This window comes from Capricornis sumatraensis, chromosome 21, assembly GCF_032405125.1.
Source record: "Capricornis sumatraensis isolate serow.1 chromosome 21, serow.2, whole genome shotgun sequence".
Taxonomy (NCBI): Eukaryota; Metazoa; Chordata; class Mammalia; order Artiodactyla; family Bovidae; genus Capricornis; species Capricornis sumatraensis.
The window spans coordinates 35,044,719-35,070,140 of NC_091089.1; the positions used below are offsets into that span (position 1 = coordinate 35,044,719).

Sequence of the window (25,422 nt, forward strand, 5' to 3'; positions counted from 1 at the left end):
TTGGGGAATGGGGGTTGGGGCGTGACCATAGCCTGTGGCTAGGTTAAAGACTCCTGTTGTTCTTACCTGAAGTTCTAGTTCCTGTTGAGTGTGCCTCTCAATTTGTTTCTTTAATCCAGTGATCCCCAACCTTTTTGGAACCAGGGACCGGTTTTGTGGAAGACAGTTTTTCAAGGACCAGGGGCAGGGAGGGGTGGTTTGATGATGATTTAACTGCATTACATTTATTGTGCACTTTGCTTCCATTAGTATTATATCACCGCCACCTCAGATCGTCAGGCATTAGATCCTGGAGTTTGGGGGCCCCTGCTTTAGTCGATGCCTCACCCCATGAAATGAGTAGTTTTATAATTTTGTCCAATTTTGTCCCTATTTTTCAGGATGATAATTCACTGATCTCTATGCCACCATAGCCAAAATTTACTTCACCTTTTTCCTGGTACTTTTATTATTTCAATGATCTGGTAAATTAACTATGACATAGTGAATTTCTTGTTTGTTCTGTTTATTAACCATTGTCTAACATACTCCATAAAGGTAGTTTTGTAATCCCCATAATTGGAAGATTTATGTGCATATATCACAAGTTAAAAATTTATTATATGGTTTTATACTTTTCATTATTATGATTAGACTTAACTGATTTTCATATAAATGATTAATCAACCCAGTAAGTGTGTGCTCACCATGTTTGAATTAGTACATTCCACACTATTTGGTCTATTTGTTCATATATTGATATTTGTGGACCAGATACAGAGTCTTTAATGGATAAAAATACCCATTATACTTAAAAAAAAAAGTTAAGGTAGTGGGTTAATTGCTATGCTTGACTCTGAGGTCAGAGGAGGGGGGAGGTTAAAAAATGAGCTGCAGATAGTTTAATTTTCCTGACTCATATGTGAACTGCTTGCTGTTTTCCTTCATAACCCTGCCCTTCTCATTCTTCTCTGTGCGCCTCGGAAAGTTCTTGGCTATCTATTTCTACATGACCCATGTCTACCCATTCTTGAAAGTGTAGCTCAAGTGCTGTCTCCTTAAATTCTTTCCTGACTTACGGCAGTGAGAAGGAAGCTGTTATTTTCCAGATTTCCTGAGAATATTATAGCATTGTCATTCATTTTCTACATGGAATCTTCGTTGCTGTGTCTTAATTCTACCACTAGATTGTGTTAATCTTGCTCCCAAGAAATTGTATACATTCCACTTAATTTGTATCCTCCACAGGCACCAGTCTTACTGCATAATTACCATCTGTGTAATTACCTAGATCCAATCAGTTCATTGGTCTGTGCTGGCTTCTTTGCATATTTGACTATTTCCTTGAACTTGGAACATAAGACCATGCTAAATTAGACCTTAGTTTGATTTGAACATTAGCATACACGTGATGTTATCACTTGTGTTAGAAAATAAGATTGAGCTGAAGCTAAATGGTCGTGCCATGGATGAAACATTAGAAATTTATGTGCTCAATATCTAAGCATGATTAAATTTTGAAAATGTTTAATTTCTAATTGTACTCATGAAAGGAATCAAATTATCCTCTTCTGATGGGATCTTTTTCCACGGAGATAGTTTTATGATTGGGTGGTGATTTGATAAATAGAATGAGGAGTTGAAAAGGGATGTGGTTTGTTACAATGCACTTTAAATTCTTATCCTGTCAAATATATAAAATGCAGCTTCCAAAATTTTATAAGGAACCTGTAGGCTTTTCTTGGCCCACTAGCGACCTCTACTGTTCTGTAATAAAAATTAATATTTCAGGATTTTAAGATGTTGTATTTAGCATTTGTTTCTTTATTTTCAAATGCAGTTCTATTTCTGGGTTTTTACATCTCCTACAATCAGCTGAATATTGGAATACAGTCAATACAGTTAGCGATTGGATTGTAGTATGGACCTTCGTCTGCACTTACTCTTTTGCTGGAGCTGAGACTACATAGAAATCAAGGCTTCCTGTGTTCTGTGTCTCAAGTATTTTGTATCTCTCACCTGGAATCTAGAGGACACAGATAATCCTGGCGTCTGCATAAGCTTTGTCTGTCTTGTTCCCTAGGGTATGCTTTCTCATGCTTATAGATTGAGTGTCTTCTGTGAGTCGAGCATTGTCCAGACAACTTGATGTGTATTGTTGCGTTTACCACAACATGATATTCCTAAAATTTAGGTATAAACATTGCTGTTCCTTGTAGATTGTAGATTGGGCTTCTGAGAAGGCAGACAGAGATGGAGGTTAGTGTGCAACAGGCTTATCGGAGTGCTAAGGGTCACACCTTTGAAAGGAGGGGTGAGCAGAGGCTGGGGTCAAGCTGACCCTCCGACGAGGGCGGCCTCAGCTGACCGTGGGGAGCTCCTGTTGCTGTAATCGGCTTTGGGGCCACAGCTGAATCTTCCTCTCCCTCTTGGACTATGTGCTCTAGATTCCCCCTCCCCTTGGCTCGCAGATCTTGTCTTTGGGGCTTACCTGGGGGTGGGGCTCAGGCCCCCAAGCCTGGAGGTCCCAGTCCTTGGATACCATGCCTTCTTAGACTGGGGTTGTTATATTTGTCCATTTACTGTCAAAGTTGAACAAGGAAACACCAGGAGACACTTCAGTGTATCATCTGCACATGAAGTGTGATCTTGTGTTTCTGTTGTGAACAGTCCTCCTTTCTTCTGATGTTCACGTTAATTACCTCTGCTAAAATGGTGACTCTTCTTGCCTCGTGGTCTTTTGACACAGGAGCCAAATGTTCAGGTCTCCTCTCTCATCTGGCACAGGAATCAGAACGTTTCTGCTAGATGTGGAATATGCTGTCCCTGCAACTGAAGGAAGGCGTTGTGCTTCCCTCTTTGTTTCAGGAAGTGCAAGATGGAAGTGCAAGTTCATCGCTTTGGGGGCAGTGTCCTGACATTACCCATACCACTGAACCCCTGAGAATTTACTGATGCGAAAAAAGCCCCTGAATCATAAGATGCCCACCCTCTGAAGCGCATATATCTTATTAAGACCTTCAGCATTCTCCTCCTTGCTTATCTGGTTTTGTTACCAGGATATCATTGGTGAAGTGGACCAGGGCGATTTCTGCAGGGTGCCAGATGGTTCTGAGGCAGAATTACAAGTGTAAATGTGTACCATTGTCTGTGTGAATACAGTGTCTTCTGTCTTTTCTTCTTAATGAGGATAGAGAGGAATATGTTTGCCAGATCAGTTGCTGTGTACTACGTGCTTAAGTAGTATTAACCAGCTCCAGCAAAGATTTGGCATCTGGCAGAATGGCTAGAATTGGGGCTGTTCGGTTGAGTTTATGGGAGTCCACTGCCATCCTCTGCTTTCCTTCTGGTTTCACAGTGACAGAGTGGTGAGTTAAATAGAAGCATTGTAGGGACTGTCAGCCCTGCATACTCGGGGTTTTAAGGGTGGCACTAATTGGTGTCATCCTCTCCAAGTGGGATATTGGTCTTTATTTATCCTGGCCAGGATATGGGGTAGGGCAGACTTAGAGCCTTCCCTGTGGCTTTTTTACACTGTAGACCAAGGCAGGGATGTGAGCGTTTGCCAACAACTTAACATGTCTGCTCCGATTACACATTTAGGGACTGGAGAGGGTCCTCTGGATGTGTTTGTGGACTCAGTGCATACACTCTGAAGCGGACCTGGCCCAGGTGTCTTTTATTATCTCCTCTGTGTGCCTTGTGTCTAACAGAGGGGCCAGATAATGCTGAGTCTCTTGCATCTTATACTTAGTAACTTGTGAAATGTTTGGGTTTTCCCATTTCCCTGGTGTACAGTTACTTGAGTAAATGGTCATTGGTCCCTTTGGGGATGGTCTGAGAGATTTATGAATGAATATTTGCTTTGGGGCTGCAGAATCTTCGCTTCCAAGGTCTGGCCTCTCCTTCGATAACATAGTTCTAAGTCTGAAATTGAATCAGGTCCAGAGACTGGACAAGGAATCATGACTTTTATTGGAGCATCTGTCTTTGACTTCTGACCATTGTTGATTTCTTTTGATGGTACAAGTTGAGGTGTATCTGGAAGGCTCCTAGCAGCAGGAACAAAGCAGTGGCCCCCAGTATAGGGGATAAAATGCCAGAAATGCCATGGCAGATAATTGAAGGTTTTAAATCAGCAGGCATGCTGCATTGAATATGGATCATACCGGATAGTTTGTGCCCTGGGAGGGCCTGGAGATGCATCATCTACCAAAACACTGAGAAATCATGGGCAGAAAAGGCCCCAGCACCACTGAGAAACTGTTTCTATGTCCTCTGAGGTCCAGGGCTGCCTTTAGGAAATTGCGTCGTGGGGAACTTCCCTGGTGATCCAGTGCTTCCACTGCACAGGGCGTGGGTTCCATCCCTGGTCGGGGAACTGCTAAAATCCTGCATGCCACCAAGAAAAAGGAGATGCCTGTGCAGAACTGCTTCATTGGTAGCAGTGGGGACAGGCCCCCCAGACAGTAGAGGCCTGGAGGTGGCACTTAAACATCAGAAATCAAGTGGCTGTAGTTACGGTAATGAATGAGTGAGTTCAGAGGGTTGAGGTCCAGAGGGCTGACCTGCAGAGAGTTATGGAAATCTTTAGCAGGATATGGCATTTCAGAAGGCAAATTGCCCTGGAGTTACCAGGCCAAATGGTAGCAGATGCTGCTTTCCTCATCTTTTTTTCCTTTTTATTCTTTTTGGCTAGATTCAGAAAGTACTACTTTATGCAAATTCTTCAGTAACTTACTATGCATTTGTTAAACGGGTGCTCAGTTCTGTGTTTTCTCTCCTTTCTTTTCCCTTCTTCCTACCACTTCCTTCCTCCACGCCATCTTTTTTCTCTTAGTGTTTGACTGATTTCTGTTGACCTGTCTTCAGATTTACTGATTGTTTTCTCAACTGTGTTCTAATGTCTACTGAGGTCATTAAAGGCATTCTTTCTCTTATTTCCAGCATTTTCCTTTAACTTAAAAAAATTTTTTTTTTTTTCATTTAATTACTTGGCGGTACTGGGACTTAGTTGCAGCATGTGAACTGTGAGTTGTGGTGTGTGGGATCTAGTTCCCTGATCAGGGATCGAACCCTATCTCCCTGTGTGGGAAGGAAGTCTTAACCACTGGACCCCCAGGGAAGTCTCAGGGATTCGCTGTTTTTAAGGTTTCGTCCCATATTTTCCAGAGCTGTGCTCTCACAAAGCTGATCCCTCCTCTGGGAAAAGGCACTGTGAAGCCCGTTTCTCTCGCTGCATCCTTGATTGCCCTTCTGGTTCCTACCGGTTTGTATTTGCTCGTTTTCCTTACTTTTCATTTTAGGTGTTCCTCTGATTTAAAAAAAATCATTCTTCTCTTTCCTCTTGAAACTGTCCCCCTAAGAAACCCATCCGCACTTAAGGCTTCATCGTTTCTCCTGGGGGATTATTTGGAAATCTATCTTGACCTCATACTTCTTTCCAGGCATCCAGGTCTTCTGTCTTCGCTGTGTGTTTGGGCTCCTCACCACTCAGGGATCTGGAATTTCACGTTTCTAACGTGGGATGTCTGTTCCTTCACACAAGTTCTTTATGCAGTATTTGTATTGGTCATTGAAGTACTTGTCACTTTAAATTCTCTTTTTTACTGACTGCTTGAGAACATGTTCATTGCTTTTTACCTGGACTGCCCTGTTTCCCAGTGCCTTTTCCAATCTTTTTTTTTTTTCCAACCTTGTAATTCCACCCTGTCCAGCAATGCCCCAGTCAGTATCCTAATCTCAGCTCTGATTTTCATCAGCACTTTCTCTTTCTCGGATCCCTTCAGTATTCATCATCCAAATATGTTTTCCCTGACGTGTGGAGGGCCTTGTACAATGTAAGAGCTTAAGTATGTTAACTGAATGGAGAGTTGGCAGACCGTTCAGAAGAGAACCACATATTCAGCTGACACGAGGGAAACTTGTTAAGGAACAGTGGTTGGAGCTGGAATTTTGTGAAAAAGCATCAGAGACTGCTCAGGACTATATTAGGAATTCTAGATCCTGAGGGATGAAGATTACAGCTAATCTTTTGCTATCTGTACAAAATGTTAGGTCCAGTGCAGGAGATGAAAGAGATGTGGGTTCAGTTCCTGGGTAGGGAAGATCCCTTGGAGGAGGAAATGGCAACCCATTCTGGTATTCTTAGTGGAAAATCCCATGGACAGAGGAGCCTGGCAGGCTGCAGTCCATGGGGTCGTGGAGAGTCAGACACAGCTGAGCACACACAGTGTTAGAGGGCAGGATGGTCTTTAGTTTTGGCATAGAGAAGCACAGTTTGGCTTAAAAACTTCTTTTCCTTAAATATAAGAATAATGCTACAGCAGACCCTTGAAGAAAATTAAAACTTCCTCTACCACTGAGATACTAAAAATCACTGGTGACCTCTCTTGTTAGGGGTGTTTCATTCCCATCCCTGCAGTAGAATCCAATCACCAAGCTGCCTTCTTGTTTCTAATTGTGATTTAAATAAAAACCTCTTCTGATGACTTCTGCCTGAGCACTTGAGTTCCTCACCTGGAGGGCTTCTTAACCTACAAGTTTCTGGGTCTTATCCCTGGCGTTTCTGATTCAGTGGGTCTGAGAGGGGCTTAGGAACTTGCACTTCTGCCAATTTCATGGTTCATGCAGATACTGCAGGTCTGGGGACCACACTCGGAGAACATTTGCTCTTCTTCACAGGGTCAGGTGTTCTTTGTAACTTGCAGTCCGATTTCATTCCTCTGAACCGTTTCAAAAGTGTCGCTTCCCTTGCCAAACCCCCGAGATTGCATGGAGCAGCTCTGACCCTCTGCATTGCATTGATTCCCCCTGTAGCCTGTTTTCACATAATTGAAGCATATTCTGTTTTCTTAAAGGTACCTGTCTATCTCTGTGCATACCATTTCTTCTGCCCATTTTCCATAGTCCAGCCCTTTGGGGATTTATATCAGTCTGGCTCCACATTAATTCTTTTTTTAAAAAAAAAAAGTTCTTAAATTAAACAAGTAATTTGGCTGTGCTGGGTCTTAGTTGTGGTATGAGGGATTTCATCACAGTGTGAGATACTTAGTTGTAACATGTGGAATCTTGTTTCTTGACCAGTGATTAAACCTGGATCCCCTGCATTGGGAGTATAGCATCTTAGCTGCTAGACAACCAGGGAAGTAGGTTTTTTTTTCATTTTATTTTTTTAATTGAAGAATAATTACTTTGCAAATTTTTGTGGGTTTCTGTCATACATCATCAAGAATCAGCCACAGGTACACCCATGTACCCTCTCTCCCAAACCTCCTGCCCCATCCCACCCCTCTAGATTGTCACAGAGCCCCTGTTTGAGTTTCCTGAGTCATACAGCAAATTCCCATTGGCTGTCTCTTTGACATATGGTACTGCAAGTTTCCATGTTACCCTCTCCATACGTCTCACCCTCTCCTTCCTCTCCCCACCTCACCCCCCCCATCCCCCGCCTCATCCATAGGCCTGTTCTCTATGTCTGTTTCTCCATGGCCGAAAGTTTTACTTTTGTTTCAGGTTTGAAGGAGTCATTAACAAAAGAAACCACTCATTACGCATAAATGAACAATTTCAGTATTTAATAGAGGATTATATAACTTAATTTCAATATATAGTCATTAAAAGAAAAGAGAAACAGAAACGAGAGAGAAGAGTAACAGCACATGCATCACCAAATTGGGCTGACCAGCATCCAGGCCTAGACCGCATACTCGGGAGCCCTGAGGAACAGCAGTCCGGAGTCCTAATTGGGGAAGGGTCTTGAGCAGTGTTTTCACTCCATGGGCGAGACTTCAGATTGCAGGTTCCAGGGTTCCCACTTATAATCCCAGGCCACAAACGGATATCACCATCAATTTGCATGCAAAAATGCAGCTCTGGTTTTACTGTAACCTTTTTACAATGCTGTTTATTTTATCTTGTGAGTTAAGATGATGCTGGTAAAGTGCTGCACTCAATACGCCAGCAAATTTGGAAAACTCATCAGTAGCCCCAGGACTGGAAAAGGTCAGCTTTCATTCCAGTCCCAAGGAAAGGCAATGCAATGCCAAAGAATGTTCAAGCTACTGCACAATTGCAGTCGTCTCGCACACTAGCAAAGTAATGCTCGAAATTCTCCAAGCCAGGCTTCAGCAGTCCGTGAACTGTGAACTTGCAGATGTTCAAGCTGGTTTTAGAAAAGATAGAGGAACCAGAAATCAAATTGCCAACATCCATCAAATCATCGAAAAAGCAAGAGAGTTCCAGAAAAAAATCTACTTCTGCCTTATTGACTATGCCAAAGTCTGACTGGGTGGATCACAACAAACTGGAAAATTCTTCAGGAGATAGAAATACCAGACCACCTGACCTGCCTCCTGAGAAATTTGTGTGCAGGTCAAGAAGGAACAGTTAGAACTGGACATGGAACAACAGACTGGTTCCAAATTGGGAAGGGAGTGCATCAAGGCTGTATATTGTCACCCTGCTTATTTAACTTCTATGCAGAGTACATCATGTGAAATGCCAGGCTGGATGAAGCACAAGCTGGAGTCAAGATTGCCGGGAGAAATATCAATAACCTCAGATATGCAGATGACACCACCCTTATGGCAGAAAGTGAAGAGGAACTAAAGAGCCTATTGATGAAAGTGAAAGAGGAGAGTGAAAAAGTTGGCTTAAAGCTCAACATTCAGAAAACGAAGATCATGACATCTGGTCCCATCAGTTCATGGCAAATAGATGGGGAAACAATGGAAACAGTGAGAGACTTTATTTTGGGGGATTCGAAAATCACTGTAGATGGTGACTGCAGCCAGGAAATTAAAAGACACTTGGTCCTTGGAAGGAAAGCTATGGCCAACCTAGACAGCATATTAAAAAGCAGAGATATTACTTTGCTGACAAAGGTCCATCTAGTCAGAGCTATGGTCTTTCCAGTAGTCATGTATGGATGTGAGAGTTGGAATGTAAAGAAAGCTGAGTGCCAAAGAACTGATGCTTTTGAACTGTGGTGTTGGAGAAGACTCTTGAGAGTCCCTTGGAGAGCAAGGAGATCCAACCAGTCAATCCTAAAAGAAATCAGTCCTGAATATTCATTGGAAGGACTGATGCTGAAGCTGAAACTTCAGTACTTTGGCAACCTGATGTGAAGAACTGACTCATTGGAAAAGACCCTGGTGCTAGGAAAGATTGATGTCAGGAGAAGGGGATGACAGAGGATGAGATGGTTGGATGGCATCACTGACTCAATGGACATGAGTTTGAGCAAGCTCCAGCAGGAGTTGGTGATAGACAGGGAAGCCTGGTATGCTGCAGTCCTTGGGGTTGCAAAGAGCTGGACATGACTGAGCGACTGAACTGAAGTGTGAGTTACAGGATATCATTAAACCCCGGTTGGCAGGCCTCTAGGGACTCAATTCCAAGACCCCACTACCTTGCTTATTAAAGTGCTGCCTGACTAGCTGTGCTTTTGGGAGGTAGAGAACACAGGCAGTGCTCAGGCAGGTCAGAAGCAAGGTCAGAGGTCTTCTCTCCTGCTTCTGAAGCCTGAACAAGACTTCCTCCATTTTAATTTCCCTAACAGAAAGTCCACCACATTAGTTCTTATACTTGCTTGGAAATTGGGACAATTAATTACTAGAACACTGGTGCAGCTGCAGAGATTGTATGAAACAATTAGATGAGCTGGATTGAGAAATAACACATTAACTTGAATATGCCATGTGGTACCCAGCTTGAATAATCTCTACTCTCTTTCTATAGGCACATGATTGTGGTCTATTTCATGTACTTTACAGGTCACCCATATACAATTCAGTGATTCAGGTATGTTGACAGACCTGTGCAACCATTAACACAAATCAGTTTTAGAACATTTGGATTACCCCAAAAAGAAATCTTGTACTTACAAGCTGTTATTCCGTCACCCCTTCTCCCCAGGCTCTGGCAACCACTAATTTACTGTCTCTTTAGATTTGTGCATTCTAGACACTTAACATTAATGGAAGCATATAACACATGATTCTCTGTGACTGGCTTCTTTTATTGAGCACAACGTTTTCAAGGCTTATCCATGATTATAGTGTATATCAGTACTTCATTTTTTATTGCCACATAATATCCCATTGTAAGGGCTCCCCTGGTAGCTCAGCTGGGAAGGAATCTGCCTGCAATGCAGGAGACCCGGGTTTGATTCCTGGGTCGGGAAGGTCCCCTGGAAAAGGGATAGGCTACCCACTCCAGTATTCTTGGGCTTCCCTGGTGGACTCAGCTGGGAAAGAATCTGCCTGCAATGCAGGAGACCCGGGTTTGATTCCTGGGTCGGGAAGGTCCCCTGGAAAAGGGATAGGCTACCCACTCCAGTATTCTTGGGCTTCCCTGGTGGACTCAGCTGGGAAAGAATCTGCCTGCAATGCAGGAGACCCGGGTTTGATTCCTGGGTCAGGAAGGTCCCCTGGAAAAGGGATAGGCTAGCCATTCCAGTATTCTTGGGCTTCCCTGGTGGCTCAGATGGTAAAGAATCTGCTTGCATTGTGGGAGACTTGAGTTCGATCCCTGGGTTGGGAAGATCCCCTGGAGGAGGGCATGGCAACCCACTCCAGTATTCTTGCCTGGAGAATCCCCATGGACAGAGGAGCCTGGTAGGCTATAGTCCAGGGTTCGCAAAGAGTCAGATATGACTGAGCGACTAAGCATAGCTTTCCATTGTATGGAACAACATTTTATTTATCCCACCATCAGCTGATGGACATTTGGGTTGTTTCCAATTTTTGGATATTATGAATATTCTTTGAACATTCATGTGCAAGATTTTTGTCATGGACATATATTTTCATTTCTCTTGTGTCTTTACCTAGGAGTGGATCTATGTTGAGTATTTTGCAGAGCTGCCAAACTAATTTCCAAAGCAGCTATACACCATTTTACTTTGCCACTGGCCTTGTGTGAAGGTTTCATTTTCTTCACATCCTCATTGCACTTGTTGTCAGTCTTAATTTTAGGCATCCTAACAGTTGTGAAATGGTATCTCATTTGGTTTTAATTTGCATTTCCATAATGATTTATTGAGCATCTGTTCATATACTTACTGGCCATTTTTCTTTGGAAAAATGTCTGTTGAATCCATTGCCCATATATGTATTTATTTATTTAATTTTAAAGACAAATTTGTGGAGTAGTTTCAGGCTCACAGCAAGATTGAGAGGAAGATACAGATTTCTCATGTATATTGTGCTTACACACATGCATCCCATTATCAACATTCCTCACCAGTGTGGTCCTTTTTCTTTTTTCCCTTAAAGCAAGTTATGACCTGCCGGGGTCCTGCCCCGGTGGATCCAGGGAATTTGAAGGGGAGACGGCATAGGCGAGGAAAAACTTATTTATTTAGAAATACAAAAGAAATTAAGAGGAAATAGTATAGTAGGAAAATTTAGTGGAGAAAAGATGCTGAATAACTTGGTTTACGTGGAAAACCAATAAAGTTCCAAGGCAAGGAACTTGCACCATCTACGTTAGGCCGCCGGCATCCTCTTGAATAGCATTTGGGTGCCCCACCTTGGGCTCCCTCTCGCATGGATCTTAGAAGCCGGGGCAAGTAAGTAGACATGGCGAGCCTCTATGCCCCAGATGGGAATTCAGCCAGAAAATAGAGTAAAGACACGGGGGAAACCAGTCCAATGACTGGCCCATCCTCTATTGTCCAGAAAAGCCTTTTATACCTTTTTTTGTACATAGAGATCAATGGATAATATAAAATTATGCAGCATCAGCAGCCCTGACTCTTATTGAGACCAGGCTCTCTCTCTGCATACCTAGTTGTATACACAAGTCTTAGGTGATTTACATCATCTTCTGGCCAGAGGGCCAATTAACATTTTACAGCCCTTTTTCTGATAAGGGTTTGTCAACCAGAAGACTTATTTGCCCTAACAGTGTTGTTCTTCCCAAAGTCTGGTGCCGCTCTCAGAAAGCACTAAATAAAGTTACATTCTTACATAGCAAAGATACAACAATTTATAACAAGTAAAAGGAGTACAGTGATTTATAACTAAGAAAAGTAACTCAAAAGTCTAGTGTTGCTAATGTCAAAACTACTATATTCCTATTTCTGCATCCCGATTACATTGATTAATATCCCTCAGGTGCCTAAAAGATAAAGAATATGGAGGCCTGGCAGCAGTCATTGAGTCAACAGTGAAAACCTGTCACCAATATAATTTTTAGCTCTTTAGAAAAGGCTCAGTATCTTTAAGATGCTTTAAGCTTTGTGCCCCTCGCAGTTGGGGGGCTGTAAGCAATTCACAAGCTGCAAAAAGTCCGAGGGAACCTGTCAGGCAAGTTAGAGAGCCATCAAAGGGGTTTGAGTTGATGCAGGAGACTGAAGCCCTGAATTAACTTTTTTCCAGAGAATGTCAGAAGAGTGAAAAGCACAGTAATAAATCAGGCAGACTCTGGTTTTGGGGGGTAGATGTTCAGGAAAACTCAGGGGGAACCCCTGAAGCCGGATCACGGCTTTGCATTTTGTTGGGCTTCCTTCCTCATGACCTTTGTCACAGGCGGGATTCCTCACGCAGGCTCCCGGCAATGACCCTACACTGACACATTGCAACCAGCCAAAGTCTGTAGTTTACTTTAGGGTTCGCTCTTGTTGTATGTGCACTGAGAAAAATGTAATGAAATGTGTCTATCGTTACAGTGTTTTCACTGCCCTAGAAATCCTCTATGCTCTGCTTGTTCATCCCTCTTCCTACTCCAACCCCTGGAAGCCACTGATCTTTCTCTTGTCTCCACAGTTCTGCCTTTTCCCAAATGTCATGTAGTTGGAATCATACAGTATGTGACCTTTTCAGATTCTTTGCTTATTTTTAAGATCGATAGTTTGGTTGGTTGGTGTTGAGTTACTTAGGGGTTATTTACATATTCTAGATATAAATCCTAGATCAGATACATGATTTTCAAATATTTTCTCCCACTCTGGATTGCCTTTTCACGCTCTTGATACTGCTGTTTGTTGTAGAAATTTTTAAATTTTGATTTAGTCCAGTTTATTTTTTTTTTAACCTATGTTTTTGGTGTTGTATCCAAAAAATCATTGCTAAATCTAATGTCATGTAGCTTCCTCTTATGTTTTCTTCTAAGAGTTTATGTTTTAAGTTTTCCACTAAGTGTTTCATCCATTTTCTGTTAATTTTTGTATGTGGTGTAAAGTATGCGGGTCCAGTTTTATTTTTTCACATGTGACTATCCAGTTTTTCCCAGCACCATTTGTTGAAGAGACTGTCCTTTTCCCTTTGAATGGTTTTGGCACTCTGGTCGAAAATCATTTGAACACATATGTGAGAGTTTATTTCTGGACTCTCTGTGCTCTTCCATTGGTCTGTATGTCTGTCTTTATGTCATTATAGCACTGTCTTGATTACTTTGATCAGCTTGGAGGTAAATTTTGAAATCTGGAAGTGTGAGATCTCCAACTTTGTTCTTTTTTCAGTATTGTTTTGGTGATTGGAGTCTCTTGAGATTCCATGTGAATTTTAGGGTGGGATTTTCTGTTTCTGGACAAAAAACATCATTGGGATTTGATAGGGATTACGTTGAATCTGTGGATTGCTTTGGGTAGTGGTCGCTTCTCAACACTATTGTCTTCCCATTCATGACTCCTAGATGTCTTCTCGCTTAGTTATGTCTTTAAGTTCTTTCAGCTGTATCTTGTAGTTTTAGTGTACAAATCTTTCATCTCCATGCTTGAGTTTACATCAAAGCATTTTATTCTTTTTGATGCCATTGTAAATGGACTCGTTTTTCTTAATTTTCTTTTCTGATTATTCATTTTATCTTTGCCCATTTTTTAATTGGATTATCTTTTTATTGTTTAGTTGTAAAAAGTTCTTCATATATCTTGCATGCAGTTTCCTTTTCAGATATGATTTATAAATATTTTCTATCATTCTATGTTCTACTTTCTTTACTAATACGAACTCTCTGCATGAAGCATGAAAACACTTCTCCCAAAATCTTTCCTTTAAAAAGATAGGAAATGCGAAGATATTTTGTAAGAATTTACTAACATATTACACTTCTTAGCAATTTTTCTATTTGTAAAATGTGGTAGTACATTTTATAGAATATTTAGTGAAAAGTATGTTTATGAACACTATAATAGCCTAGAAAATGATGTATTAGGCAAGTGGAGTATAACTTAATTGTGTCATACAAATAAAATTATATTTTTTTAGAAAAATCTCAAACTTATACATGGGAAAAATGATTAGAAAAAAAACTGCCAAAATGTTTGTGGTGGTCATGGAATGACCAGGACAATAAGTATTTTGTTTTCCTGTCTGTGTTTGCATGTGTATTTAAGGTTTGTTTTTTTTTTAACTACAAAAAATTCTATTTAAAGAAGGGTAAAAATTGTATGGCCCAGTGGAAAAAGGAAACTCGTAGGAGAACATAACATGTAATGACACAGAATATCAATTCCCGCGGGTATCAGTGTACTGTCAACCTAGAGGTTAGTTAGGGTAGCACTGTGTTTCATCCTGTCTTCCTGTAGAACTAAAGAGCGAGTGTTACCACATCCCCTGCCTGAGTGCTACACACCCTGGTGAAATTAAACAGCAAATCTCTAATAGTTTCCTGTAAATCTCTTGCACGCTTATCCACCTGTACTGTCTTAAGTTATATAACTGAACCAGTGATACTGGGCTGATTAGTTTCAAATTCCCAAGAGAGCTGTTAGCCACTCAGAGTAAATATGAAGGGTGTAGCTGATACTTCGCTGTTGAAAATTGACTTCAGGAGGTCATGTGCTTCATTATTACCCGTCCCTTTGTTAGTGTCGGGTCCCATCAGTCTGTATCACTTCAGAAAATTATGTCTTGTTTCTTATAAACATTAAAATTAATTTTTAAAAGATCTAAGTCTGCTGAAGAATTTATTCTTTTTCAACAGGCCTTGGAATAATGTTAAATGAATGTATTGTCTGCTCTAATTATCTAATTTAAATTACTACTTTAAGTAATAGCTTTGTTAACTCATATTTAGTGTGACCACATGAATCAATTTGGTAAAACAACCAGATAATCTACTTTAAAAATCAGTTACAGAAGTGGTCTGTGTTAATTGGAGATTGGCAACTGTGTAGGCAGTCGTCAGTTATCACAATTAGTTGAGCTGTAGAGTATTCCATTTATGATGCTTACTTAGTAGTCATTTAATTTAAACAGAGCTGAAGGACTTTAAAGATTCCTACATAGTCATTGTTTCTATTGTAAACATTCAGTAGTAATTAGAAATTTGAATAAGGGCTATAATACAAAAAGTTTTAGTTTAATAATAGCTAAAAATAATTTCTCTGCTATTTTAGGAGTTGGTAATGCTTCTTTTAGAGCACAACGCTGATACTACTGTTGTTAATGGGAATGGACAGACAGCAAAGGAGGTCACTCATGACAAAGAAATCAGAAACATGCTTGAAGGTAAATATTACAGATCTTACTCGAGACAGCATTTATCTTCATTATAGCCATGGCCCAGGATATAAGTAGAAAATGGCTTCTGAGACGCCAAAATAGATGATACTGAGCCTGTGCTCCAAAGATAGTGTAATTTGAGAGTCATCGATTGGATGTAAAACTGTATGAGAGCTTCCTCAGAGCTTTTGAATTCTTACTTTATATAACATTATGGCAAGTTTTAAAAATTCAATGTCCAGTATACTTAAAAGTAAAAATTAGTGACATGAGAGAGTACAGCTGAAAGGCAGCAAAAGTGTGATAATATAGGAATGTAGGAGCACAGAACAGGGAAACTAGAAGTGTGTGGTTCCTGGGAGTCGTGTGATTCTGGCAAGGAGAGCTCTGGCCGCTCTGTTATCCTGAGGGCATCACTGTAACACAACGGCCACAGTAACTTCTTCGTGGATCAGCTTCATTGCTGGATGAACTTCAAAGATTCAATTACATTTAAGAAGACATAGGAGGGATTTCTCTAAAAATAGTTTAAGGCAAAAATATCTCAATGCTTACATCAGGAAACTTCGTTTGTTAGGATTGTTACTCAAATACCCAGGGTTTTGGCTGTAATTATTTTGGGTAGTATTTCTATAGGAGAGAAGGGAAGAGTTCTTATTTACTCCCTTATGAATAAAGATATTGAATTTTAAGTTGCAGTTTCACACACATCCTTTGTTCTTTCCTTTGCAGTTTAGAGGAGGGCACGAAAATGTTTCATTTGAAGGGCATTGACTTATTTATTAGTAGTATTTTTATCTATGGACAAGGCGCAGTCTTGCTTTTTATTACTTTCCAGTTGGCCTTGAAACCTAAAATCTCCCTTGTTTCTCTAGTTATAAGGTAATGTCTGCTTGTCAGACACCTTTTAGGCCAGTATTTTTATTCGCTCTTGCATTTAAAATGAGCCCTTTCATTTTTAATAAAGAAATCAACACATAACATCTGTAAGGCTCGGTATTATGTGATTTTGGGGGAAACTGAACATGCTAGATGTGATCCCTGCCATTTACTAAATCGTGATCTGATTGGGAGGATGAGGTACTGTCTGTCTGTAATAAGTGTTTGTAATGACTGTTCTATCATTTTGTTTGCAATAAGATGAGAACCCAGAACTGCTGGACTGGGATACTGGGTTTGCGTGACAAGTTGACATTTAATGGGGCTAGTTGTAAAGACATGCTCTAAGCGCCCGACTTCACACCCTCACAACCCAGCTGTGTTAAGGGCAAGAGTTTGGTTGACTTGATGGGCTCTATGATTTATCAGCTACAGTATGATCCTGGCTGGGGAAGTGGAAGTAGAAATTGGGAGATTTTGCTCTGATTGCCTTAGCCAGGTGTGATATCATTTGTGGCTAACATGATGAATGGGTCAGACTACAGGGAGTGCACCCACAACCTACCAAGACCACACACAGAGAGACCAGAAATCCTATCACAGGTTTGCATGTAGAGATAAGAAACGTTTCACCCCAGAAGGACAAGCTTTAGTAGGCGCAACAATCGTACTCAAGTACTTCAAGGGCTGTTACATTGGAAGATGGATTTTCTTACTTGAGGCTGACCAGGGCCAGCTGAGAGTCTAGTTAATGGAGTGCCAGGGAGTTCATCTTTGGGTGCAGTCTACTATAATAGTGGCCTGGGTTGCCTTCAAAGATGTAGTGAGCTTCCCAGACACTTCTAATCCTGGGAGAGGATAGATTACTACTTCCCAGGCACTAGAGGGGACTCCAGTACCTTCTTCATATCATTTGACTTTTTTCATTTTGAGAAATATCTAACCTATAGGAAGGTTTGAAGAAGAATACAACAAACACTTGTACATCTGCACTTAGTTACCAGTTATTAACATTTTGCTACATCTGGTTTACATTATTTAATGTTACTTATGTACTTCTAATTTTTTCCCAACACTATAAGGGAGTAATTTACAGACATGATAGTTTAGCCCTTAATACTTCAGTTTGTATGTCTTAAGAACAAGGATATTTCCTTATATAATGATCAACTTCATGAGATTTAACATCAATATCATAATATTACTGTTGCAGAGTGCCTCTCAATTTGGGCTTTTCTCGTCTCATAAAAATTAGATTCAGGCTATCCATTCTTGGCGTACATTGTAGTTGACATAGGATGAGGTTGTATGCTTTATACCAATGCATTGTTTTAGGTACTTGATGTCATTTGTTCTACTATTGGTGAAATTATCTTTGATCATTAGTAGTCCACTGTAAAGGTACTTAGTACATAGTCCCACTTTTGTAATTAGTAAATAATCCTTGGGGAGAAAAATTGAGACCATGGTAAATATCCTGATTACCGACAAACTTCAAATCAATGATTTTAGTGTTCATTGATAATTCTTGCCCGAATCACTTATGACTATAGAAATTGCAAAATGGTGATTTTCTGTTAATGAAGTATATTTGCTAGTTTCTCACCTGCATTTCAGGTGTACTGCTATTTAACCTACCCTGGGCATGTATGTGAGTGTCTTGTCAGGATGGAGTTAGGCTTCATGATCTTTGTGGTCTTCCCTAACTCTGAATTCTGATTGAAAAGAGCTAGTTTACAGTCATATAACATTTAAAATTTAAAGGACAAATTATTTGGGGGGTAGAGTATTGGCTTTAAAAATATTTTTGAGGTATAAAGTATATAGATAAAAGTACACATTAATAATGTATGGCTTGCTGTTTTCACAAGGGAACATATCGATGTAAACAGCACCCGCATCAAGGAATAGAATATTACTGGCACTCTAGAAACTTTAAGTCCCTTCAACTGGAGTACTTGTTTTTGTTGGCTAGACCAACAGTCTTTTTTTTTTTTCCAGTATCCAGAATGAATATAGGACAGGAACATAGGCAGAGTTTTCACCTCTAGATCCTGTTTTCCTTCATTTATGAGCCTAGACAATCTAGAGAGTAGTCGTAGGGAAACATAATGACCCTTCCTTAAAGTCTGGAATGATCATTATTAAGCATTGTTTGAGTATTCAGAGACTATTTATTGGCTAAACATGCACTGTGTCAGATACTGTCATAAGTGCCTAGGATACACAGAGTAAGAACAGGTACCTGACTCCAGGCATGACTGTGGGGATAAAGTGCAGCTCTGGGAAATACATGCAGTAGCAGAGGTATGTAAGGAAGGCTAGGGACTGTTTTCAAAAGCTCACAGACGGGTGGCTGTAGAACCAGTGAGAAGAAAGGCTGAAGAGCATCAGTTCCAGCGAAAGAAGGCAGTACTGGGAGCCTGTGTGGAGGCTTGGCAGCCTTCTTCCAAGATGGAGAGGGAGGGGATCTGGGTGTGGAAATAAAAATGTGAGAATAGCAGATGCTGGTATATAGTAAGGTTAGTTCTTTAGACAAAGCCAAACTGGTTCCAGCTATTCCAGTATTCAAGCTTTGTGTTTCCTGTAGTTGAAATGCAGGGGCATGCATCATGTCTTGAACAACTGTTAGTGCATAGTAATTACTAACTATTAATAAATGTTCATTATTTCTCAGGAAGACCTGGGAAGCTTTTATATTCCTCCCCTGTAGCCTTTGCAGAGGACATTATATACATATTTTAAGAGGGATTATTGCTAACCTTTCTATGAAATTGCTTCTTTTCTGGAAGCCAAAACAGAACTCAGATATAGTGGAAATGAGACCTTTTTACATATTCCACTCTCTTAAACCAGATTGCTCTCATTCCCTGCAAGTATGAGCAGCACAGAGTAACGGTAAGAGCAGGTACTCTGAAACCCACCTGCCCAAGTTCAAGTCCCAGCTCCTCCATGTCCTGACTGTGACTTAGGTTAAGTTCCTTAGGTTAAGTTTCTGCCTCAGTTTCTTCACCTATAAAATTGGCAAAATAGTAATGCGTCAAAGAGTAGCTACACAGATTTAGTGAGTTAATATTTTTTAAGTGTTGTGAAAGGTATTTGGCATGTAGTAAATGCTATAGTGTTTGTTAAGGACATAAAATATTCTTATAAAAATATGGACTTGATATATAAACCTAAATATATTTATATGGTTTGTATGTCTTAGTGGACATGAGTATGAGCAAACTCCAGGAGACAGTGAAGGACAGGGAAGCCTGGCTTGGTGCAGTCCATGGGGTTGCAAAGAGTTGGACACGACTTAGCGACTGAACAACAACAATAATGTCTTCCTTGTTTCTTATTATTACTTTTCACATTCTAAAGATCTGGAAGATATGAGCTCCTCTCCCTACTTAATCTGTCTTTCCAAGGCACATAAATAATAATATTTCAGCATAAAAAGATAATTCTTAATTATCTGTGATGGGTATTATAGTGAGTAACATACTTAAAGACCTCTGAATTGAAAACATAAATTCATCTGAACGTGAGGGAAGTTCAGCTCTGTAATCTGAAGTCTAAGGCAGTGAGAATAATAATGAAGTCTCACAGCATTTGAATTACAATTCAAAACATTGTGACTTTTCTCACCACTATCCCTTTATTCTTTGTACATCTCTGTGATAAATTTGCTAATAGGATCCAGCCTAGAAGTAGAGTAATATGTACCTTTCCTTTTGCAGCTGTAGAAAGGACTCAACAAAGAAAGCTTGAAGAATTACTTTTAGCAGCAGCAAGAGAAGGCAGAACAGCAGAACTTACAGCTCTGGTAAAAAAAAAAAAAAATGTGTTATTTCTTTACGCTGTGGGAAAATTTCGATCTAATGTTGAGTTCATAACGTAGTCAAACTGTGGGACCAAAATACTCGAGATCAGAGTAATAGAACAGAAGTCTTTAAATATCTAAAAACACAGTCTGGTGATACTTTAAGCAGGGTTCATTTTACATGATGGTGTTTTTCTCTGATTTACTTCCACACTTTCTACTGAAAACCTAATGGCTAAGAATCTGGTTTTTCAAGGTAAACATTTAATGTAAGGGTAGTTTTTTTTTTTTTTTTTAATGATTAAGCCAATTTAAACTTGACATGTAATGTATAGAATCTTATAAAGGAATATCTTTCTCTAATTTTGATGAGTAATTACTTCTGAAAGGTATGCTGTACTTCCAGAAATTAACATACAGACAAGGGACATTAGTTTTGAAATATTTATATCATGTTAGAACAGGTTGAAAACTTTACCCATTTTATTTTTTTGTCCTTAGGAGACCTACTTTCCAGTTTCCATTTCCTGAAAATAGTCTCATTAAACACAAAACTCTGAATGTGTTCTAAATTCACGACTGAAGCACGGCTGTTTGCCTTAAAGTTATTTCAGCTTGTTTGAAAAGGCTTCTCTGGTTTCCAAGGATGGGGCCTAAAACGTTTTTTAAACGTTCTGAAATGGAGACTGTAAGGAATTGTTTTTAAAGGAGTCAACCGGGAACAACAAATTCAGTAGCCCTTTAATGTTTACACATTTAACATTTATGGTTTTAACTCTTCTGAATGGCTGTCTCTGGTAGACCAGTTTGTAATTCTGCTGTCACAAGTGTGAACTGCAAGACTGGTAGGAGCGAATGGATCTACGTGGAATCCCAGTGCCCCAGCTTGGTGTGTGGTGTCTGTCGTCAGGGAAGTGTGGGACCTGAGACGCCACAGCAGCTTGAGGGGAGCATGCAGGGTGATGTGGGTTCACTGCTTTTCCGAGCAGGAAGCCACTGATGGTCGAGATGCTAGGGAGCCCAGCTGCCCAGGCTCAGGAGCGGGAGGGTCCACCTTAGTTATCTGTTACGTGGTTTTATGGGAGAAAGACTGTCTTCAGCATATAATTCACATTGCATTTCTTCAATTGTTAGCTCAACCGGCCGAATCCTCCTGATGTTAACTGTTCGGATCAGTTAGGCAACACACCCTTGCATTGTGCTGCTTACCGGGCTCATAAACAGTGTGCCTTAAAGCTTCTAAAAAGTGGAGCAGACCCTAATCTGAAGAACAAGAATGGTAAGCATGTTGGTGATAGCCACTGATGGACATTTTGAAGTTATAAAAAAAAAGGCGTTTCGTTTTAGCATCCAGCCTGTGTTCAACTGTTTAATTTTGAAGTCAAGGCATTTATACAAAAGAAAAAATTTATTGATTTACTTCCCAGTTAAGACCTAAATGTTTAATAATGCCTATTTCACCTGAGGCACTAAAGATGGCTTAAAATCTGATTCCTACCCTCAAGGGGAGGAAATGTACAGTTCAGTTCACTCGCTCAGTCATGTCCGACTCTTTGCGACCCCATGAATCGCAGCATGCCAGGCCTCCCTGTCCATCACCAACTCCCAGAGTCTATACAAACTCATGTCCGTTGAGTCAGTGATGCCATCCAGCAATCATCCTCTGTGGTCCCCTTCTCCTCCTGCCCTCAATCCTTCCCAGCATCAGGGTCTTTTCCAGTGAGTCAGCTCTTCCCATGAGGTGGCCAAAGTATTGGAGTTTCAGCCTCAACATCAGTCCTTCCAATGAACACCCAGGACTGATCTCCTTTAGGATGGACTGGTTGGATCTCCTTGCAGTCCAAGGGACTCTCAAAAGTCTTCTCCAACACCACAGTTCAAAAGCATCAATTTTCGGTGCTCAGCTTTCTTTGCAGTCCAATTCTCACATCCATTCATGACTACTGGAAAAACCATAGCCTTGACTAGACGGACCTTGGCAAAATAATGTCTCTGTGTTTTAATATGCTATCTAGGTTGGTCATAACTTTCCTTCCCAGGAGTAAGCGTCTTTTAATTTCATGGCTGCAATCACCATCTGCAGTGATTTTGGAGCCCAAAAATATAGGTTCTTGTTATTTGTGGTAGTCTTGTTCTATTAATACAATGTTGCTGGGACCTCTGAATTAGTGGATACTGAACCATTGCTCATAAGGGAAATAGAGTGAAACTCCTATGAGCCTTTGGTCACAGCATCCCATCCACAGATCACACATAACCTTGTTTTATGTGAGCCTCTGTGTAAAAACACCTTATTTAATGTATATTATTGATGATTAACACTGAGCTCACTACCAGGAACATCATATCTCAAGCCTGAACTAAGATCCTGTAACATGTATTCTATCTGGAAGGCACATCAGAGGCTTCTTCAGCTTACGAGCGCTAGACAGCACTTCATCACCGTGCTTGGGGGCCAGTTTCAGCAGTGAAATCACCAGAAACAAGAAGCAAGAAAGGTGAAAAGTGTGGCCCTAGGTAGACTGTGACGAGAACACTTGTTTACAGTCTGAGGGCTGAGACAAAGGGGCAGAGCATCAGCCTTTCCACTTCAGGGAACTAATGCATCAGAAGACTCAATTTTTTTTCTCTTAAAAAAAAAAAAGTTTATTTAATCAGCCTTTGAAGGCACCTAGTTTGTGTATGAAAAAGCAGTAAAATGGCAAATGTACAGGGTTCATGATGGGTAGAAACATGGAGAGGTGGGAAGAAGACTCTAATTTTTTATTAATCTGGATGTGTCTGTGAATGACCAGAAAATTGCTATGAGTATTGATTGGTGATTAAAGTAAATTTTAACAATGCTCAAGTTTGTAAATGTGGAGTTCTCAAATAAGGAGGATAGCTTATACACCCAGGACAGTGTCGATGACAGAGTTGGGTAACCTTAAGAGAAGCTGCAGAGTGTGTCTTGGGTATTCGGTGGAGGGACATCCCAGTAGGGCTGCTCCACATCCCCTTTTGTGGACCTGGAGAACTGGAATTTACAGTTCCTGAGAAGGGGAAGACTGTAGGAGGGGCAGGTGAGCAGATGCTGAGAATTAGGGGCTTGGTTTTTAAGACACTACAATTTTGAAATACTGTCATGTAATGCACATGATAGAGTTGGAAAAAGAACTTTGAGTCTAGGTGGGAGGGGTCTGGGTAGAGATACAAATTTGGGGATCATGTGTAAAAGTTAGATCTAGATGGATCGAAGAAATGAACACAAGAGTTAAAACCATAAAACTGCAGAACAAAATGCAGGAGAAAATCTTAGTTATCTTGGGTTTTGCAAAGATTTCTTAAATATGACACACAAAATATGAGTGATAAAATATTGATAAATTGGACTTTGTCAAAATTAGAACATTTCCTCTTCAATAGGCACTGTTATGAAAATGCAAGTTATGGGAGGAAATATTGGCAAAACATATACAACAATGAACCTCTATCTAGGATATATACAGAACCTTTATAACTCTAAGAGGAAGATAACCCAATTCTGAAAAGTTTCAGCCATTTCACCAAAGATACACAGATGGCAAAAATCACATTACTGAAAGATCCGTATAGAGATATAGAACTTAAAATTCATTTCCATGAAAAAAGTGCATTCACATAAATACAGGGAGTATGTACCATGATGTTTATTTCAGCTCTGTCTAAAATATTAAAAAGGTAGACATAAGCCTAACAGCTCGAATCAGCTGAGGTTTGCTTTAATACTTGCGGTAATACTGAGAGAGAGAACAGGGGCTACTTATATCAATGTGGATAAATAAAACAATGAGCAAAGAAAGGAAGTTGAAGCATAATAGGTAAGCCATTATTTCAATATTAACACCATACTGAACATGTAAAAGCACTTCCTGGGGGACTTTCCTGGTGGTCTAGTGGCTAAGACTCTCTGTGGTCCCAATGTAGGGGGCCCAGGTTCGATCCCTGGATGGGGAATTCGATCCTGCATGCCACAGCTACGAGTCCACATGCTGCAGCTAAGACCCAGTGCAACCAGATAAATAGACAGATAAAAAGAAAAAAATTTTTAAAAAGCACTTTATGGGTACATTCCTGTATAATAAAAGTGGAATACACACTTGAGAATGATGATGCTACCAATTTATGTCATCAAAAAAAATGAAAACAAAATAATAAAGCTGGAAGTGGGGAAGAATCATCATGATTACCTTTGAAAGTTAGTAGCAGTTTACAGAATGATTGAAGGGTAAACTTCTAAAAGTAATGGCAGGTGGATACAGATATTTGGAAAGTTCAGCATGCCTGTTAAAAGATGTTAATGTGTTCTTGATAAAAGTTAAGATGGTGCTTTCTGAGACAGTACTTTTTTCTTACTTGTTTTTTAAAAAATTTTTATTTTTTAAAAAATAAGAGTTTTTCTTATTCTACTACCATAAGAGTAGTAGTGTCTGCATTTTAGCAAGTTTTAAAAATAGAGAAAGAACATACATTACTCCAATACAGCCTCTGGTATTTTGGCATATTATATACCATTCGGATTTATTCTCATACCTATTTTTGAGCATTTTTTAAAGTTTCAAAGCATGCTGCTTTTTTGTGGCCAAATGAGGAAAAATGAAGACACTGAAAAGGTATAATCACCTCTACCCAAACATCCAAAGATTTAGGTTTTAGTTGCTGTTCTATGGTAGGCTAGATTTTTAAAATTTAAAATAATAGATACCAACTCGAGAGTGTAAGCAAAAGAAGGATCATATATTATTAGTATAAGAATACAGAGGTATCTCTCTCTATTTCAAAACAGGAAATGCTGTTCACCATGAGAGGGGATGGAATCAGGAAACAGGATGCTGTTAGGCCCCAAGGCGGCTGCCACTCATTGTGTGTGTGTCTCTGCACTGTGTGGTCCCTCCTTTCTGTCGCTTAGCAGACGAGCTCGTTTGTTTTCCGGCCTACATGAGGCAAGATGGCTGCCTGGTGCTACATGCAGTGGGTCATTGTCCGTTAACCTCAGTTTTAAGTCTAAGTGGGGGGCAGTATGATGGCGCCCACTTGCGTTAGGTGCCCACCATTGGTACAGTCAATAGGAGTTGGGGTGGAGGTACAAACATGATGGCTGGGGTCTTCCCCTGCAGGGTGTACAAAGGGCAGAGGGTGCCCAGAGGATGGTGATAAGTATGGGCCGGCAAACACCTAGGAGAGTATCTACCATTCTTTCTAGTTTATGGCTTGTAAATAGAGTTGACATATTAAAATCCTAAGAGTTGACTCATTGGAAAAGAGTCTGATGCTGGGAGGGATTGG

The 25,422-nt window shown here is 40.3% G+C and overlaps 1 protein-coding gene across 3 annotated transcripts in view; it reads left to right on the forward strand.

The window, feature by feature from the left end:
• Positions 1 to 25,422, forward strand: part of OSBPL1A (oxysterol binding protein like 1A) — a 211,696-nt gene that overhangs the window by 18,743 nt on the left and 167,531 nt on the right. For all 3 annotated transcript variants that reach the window (XM_068994018.1, XM_068994019.1, XM_068994020.1), the window contains exons 5-7: positions 15,326 to 15,437; positions 20,036 to 20,121; positions 21,253 to 21,397. In XM_068994018.1, coding sequence (XP_068850119.1) covers positions 15,326 to 15,437; positions 20,036 to 20,121; positions 21,253 to 21,397 — 343 coding nt within the window. The remainder of the gene's footprint in view (positions 1 to 15,325; positions 15,438 to 20,035; positions 20,122 to 21,252; positions 21,398 to 25,422) is intronic.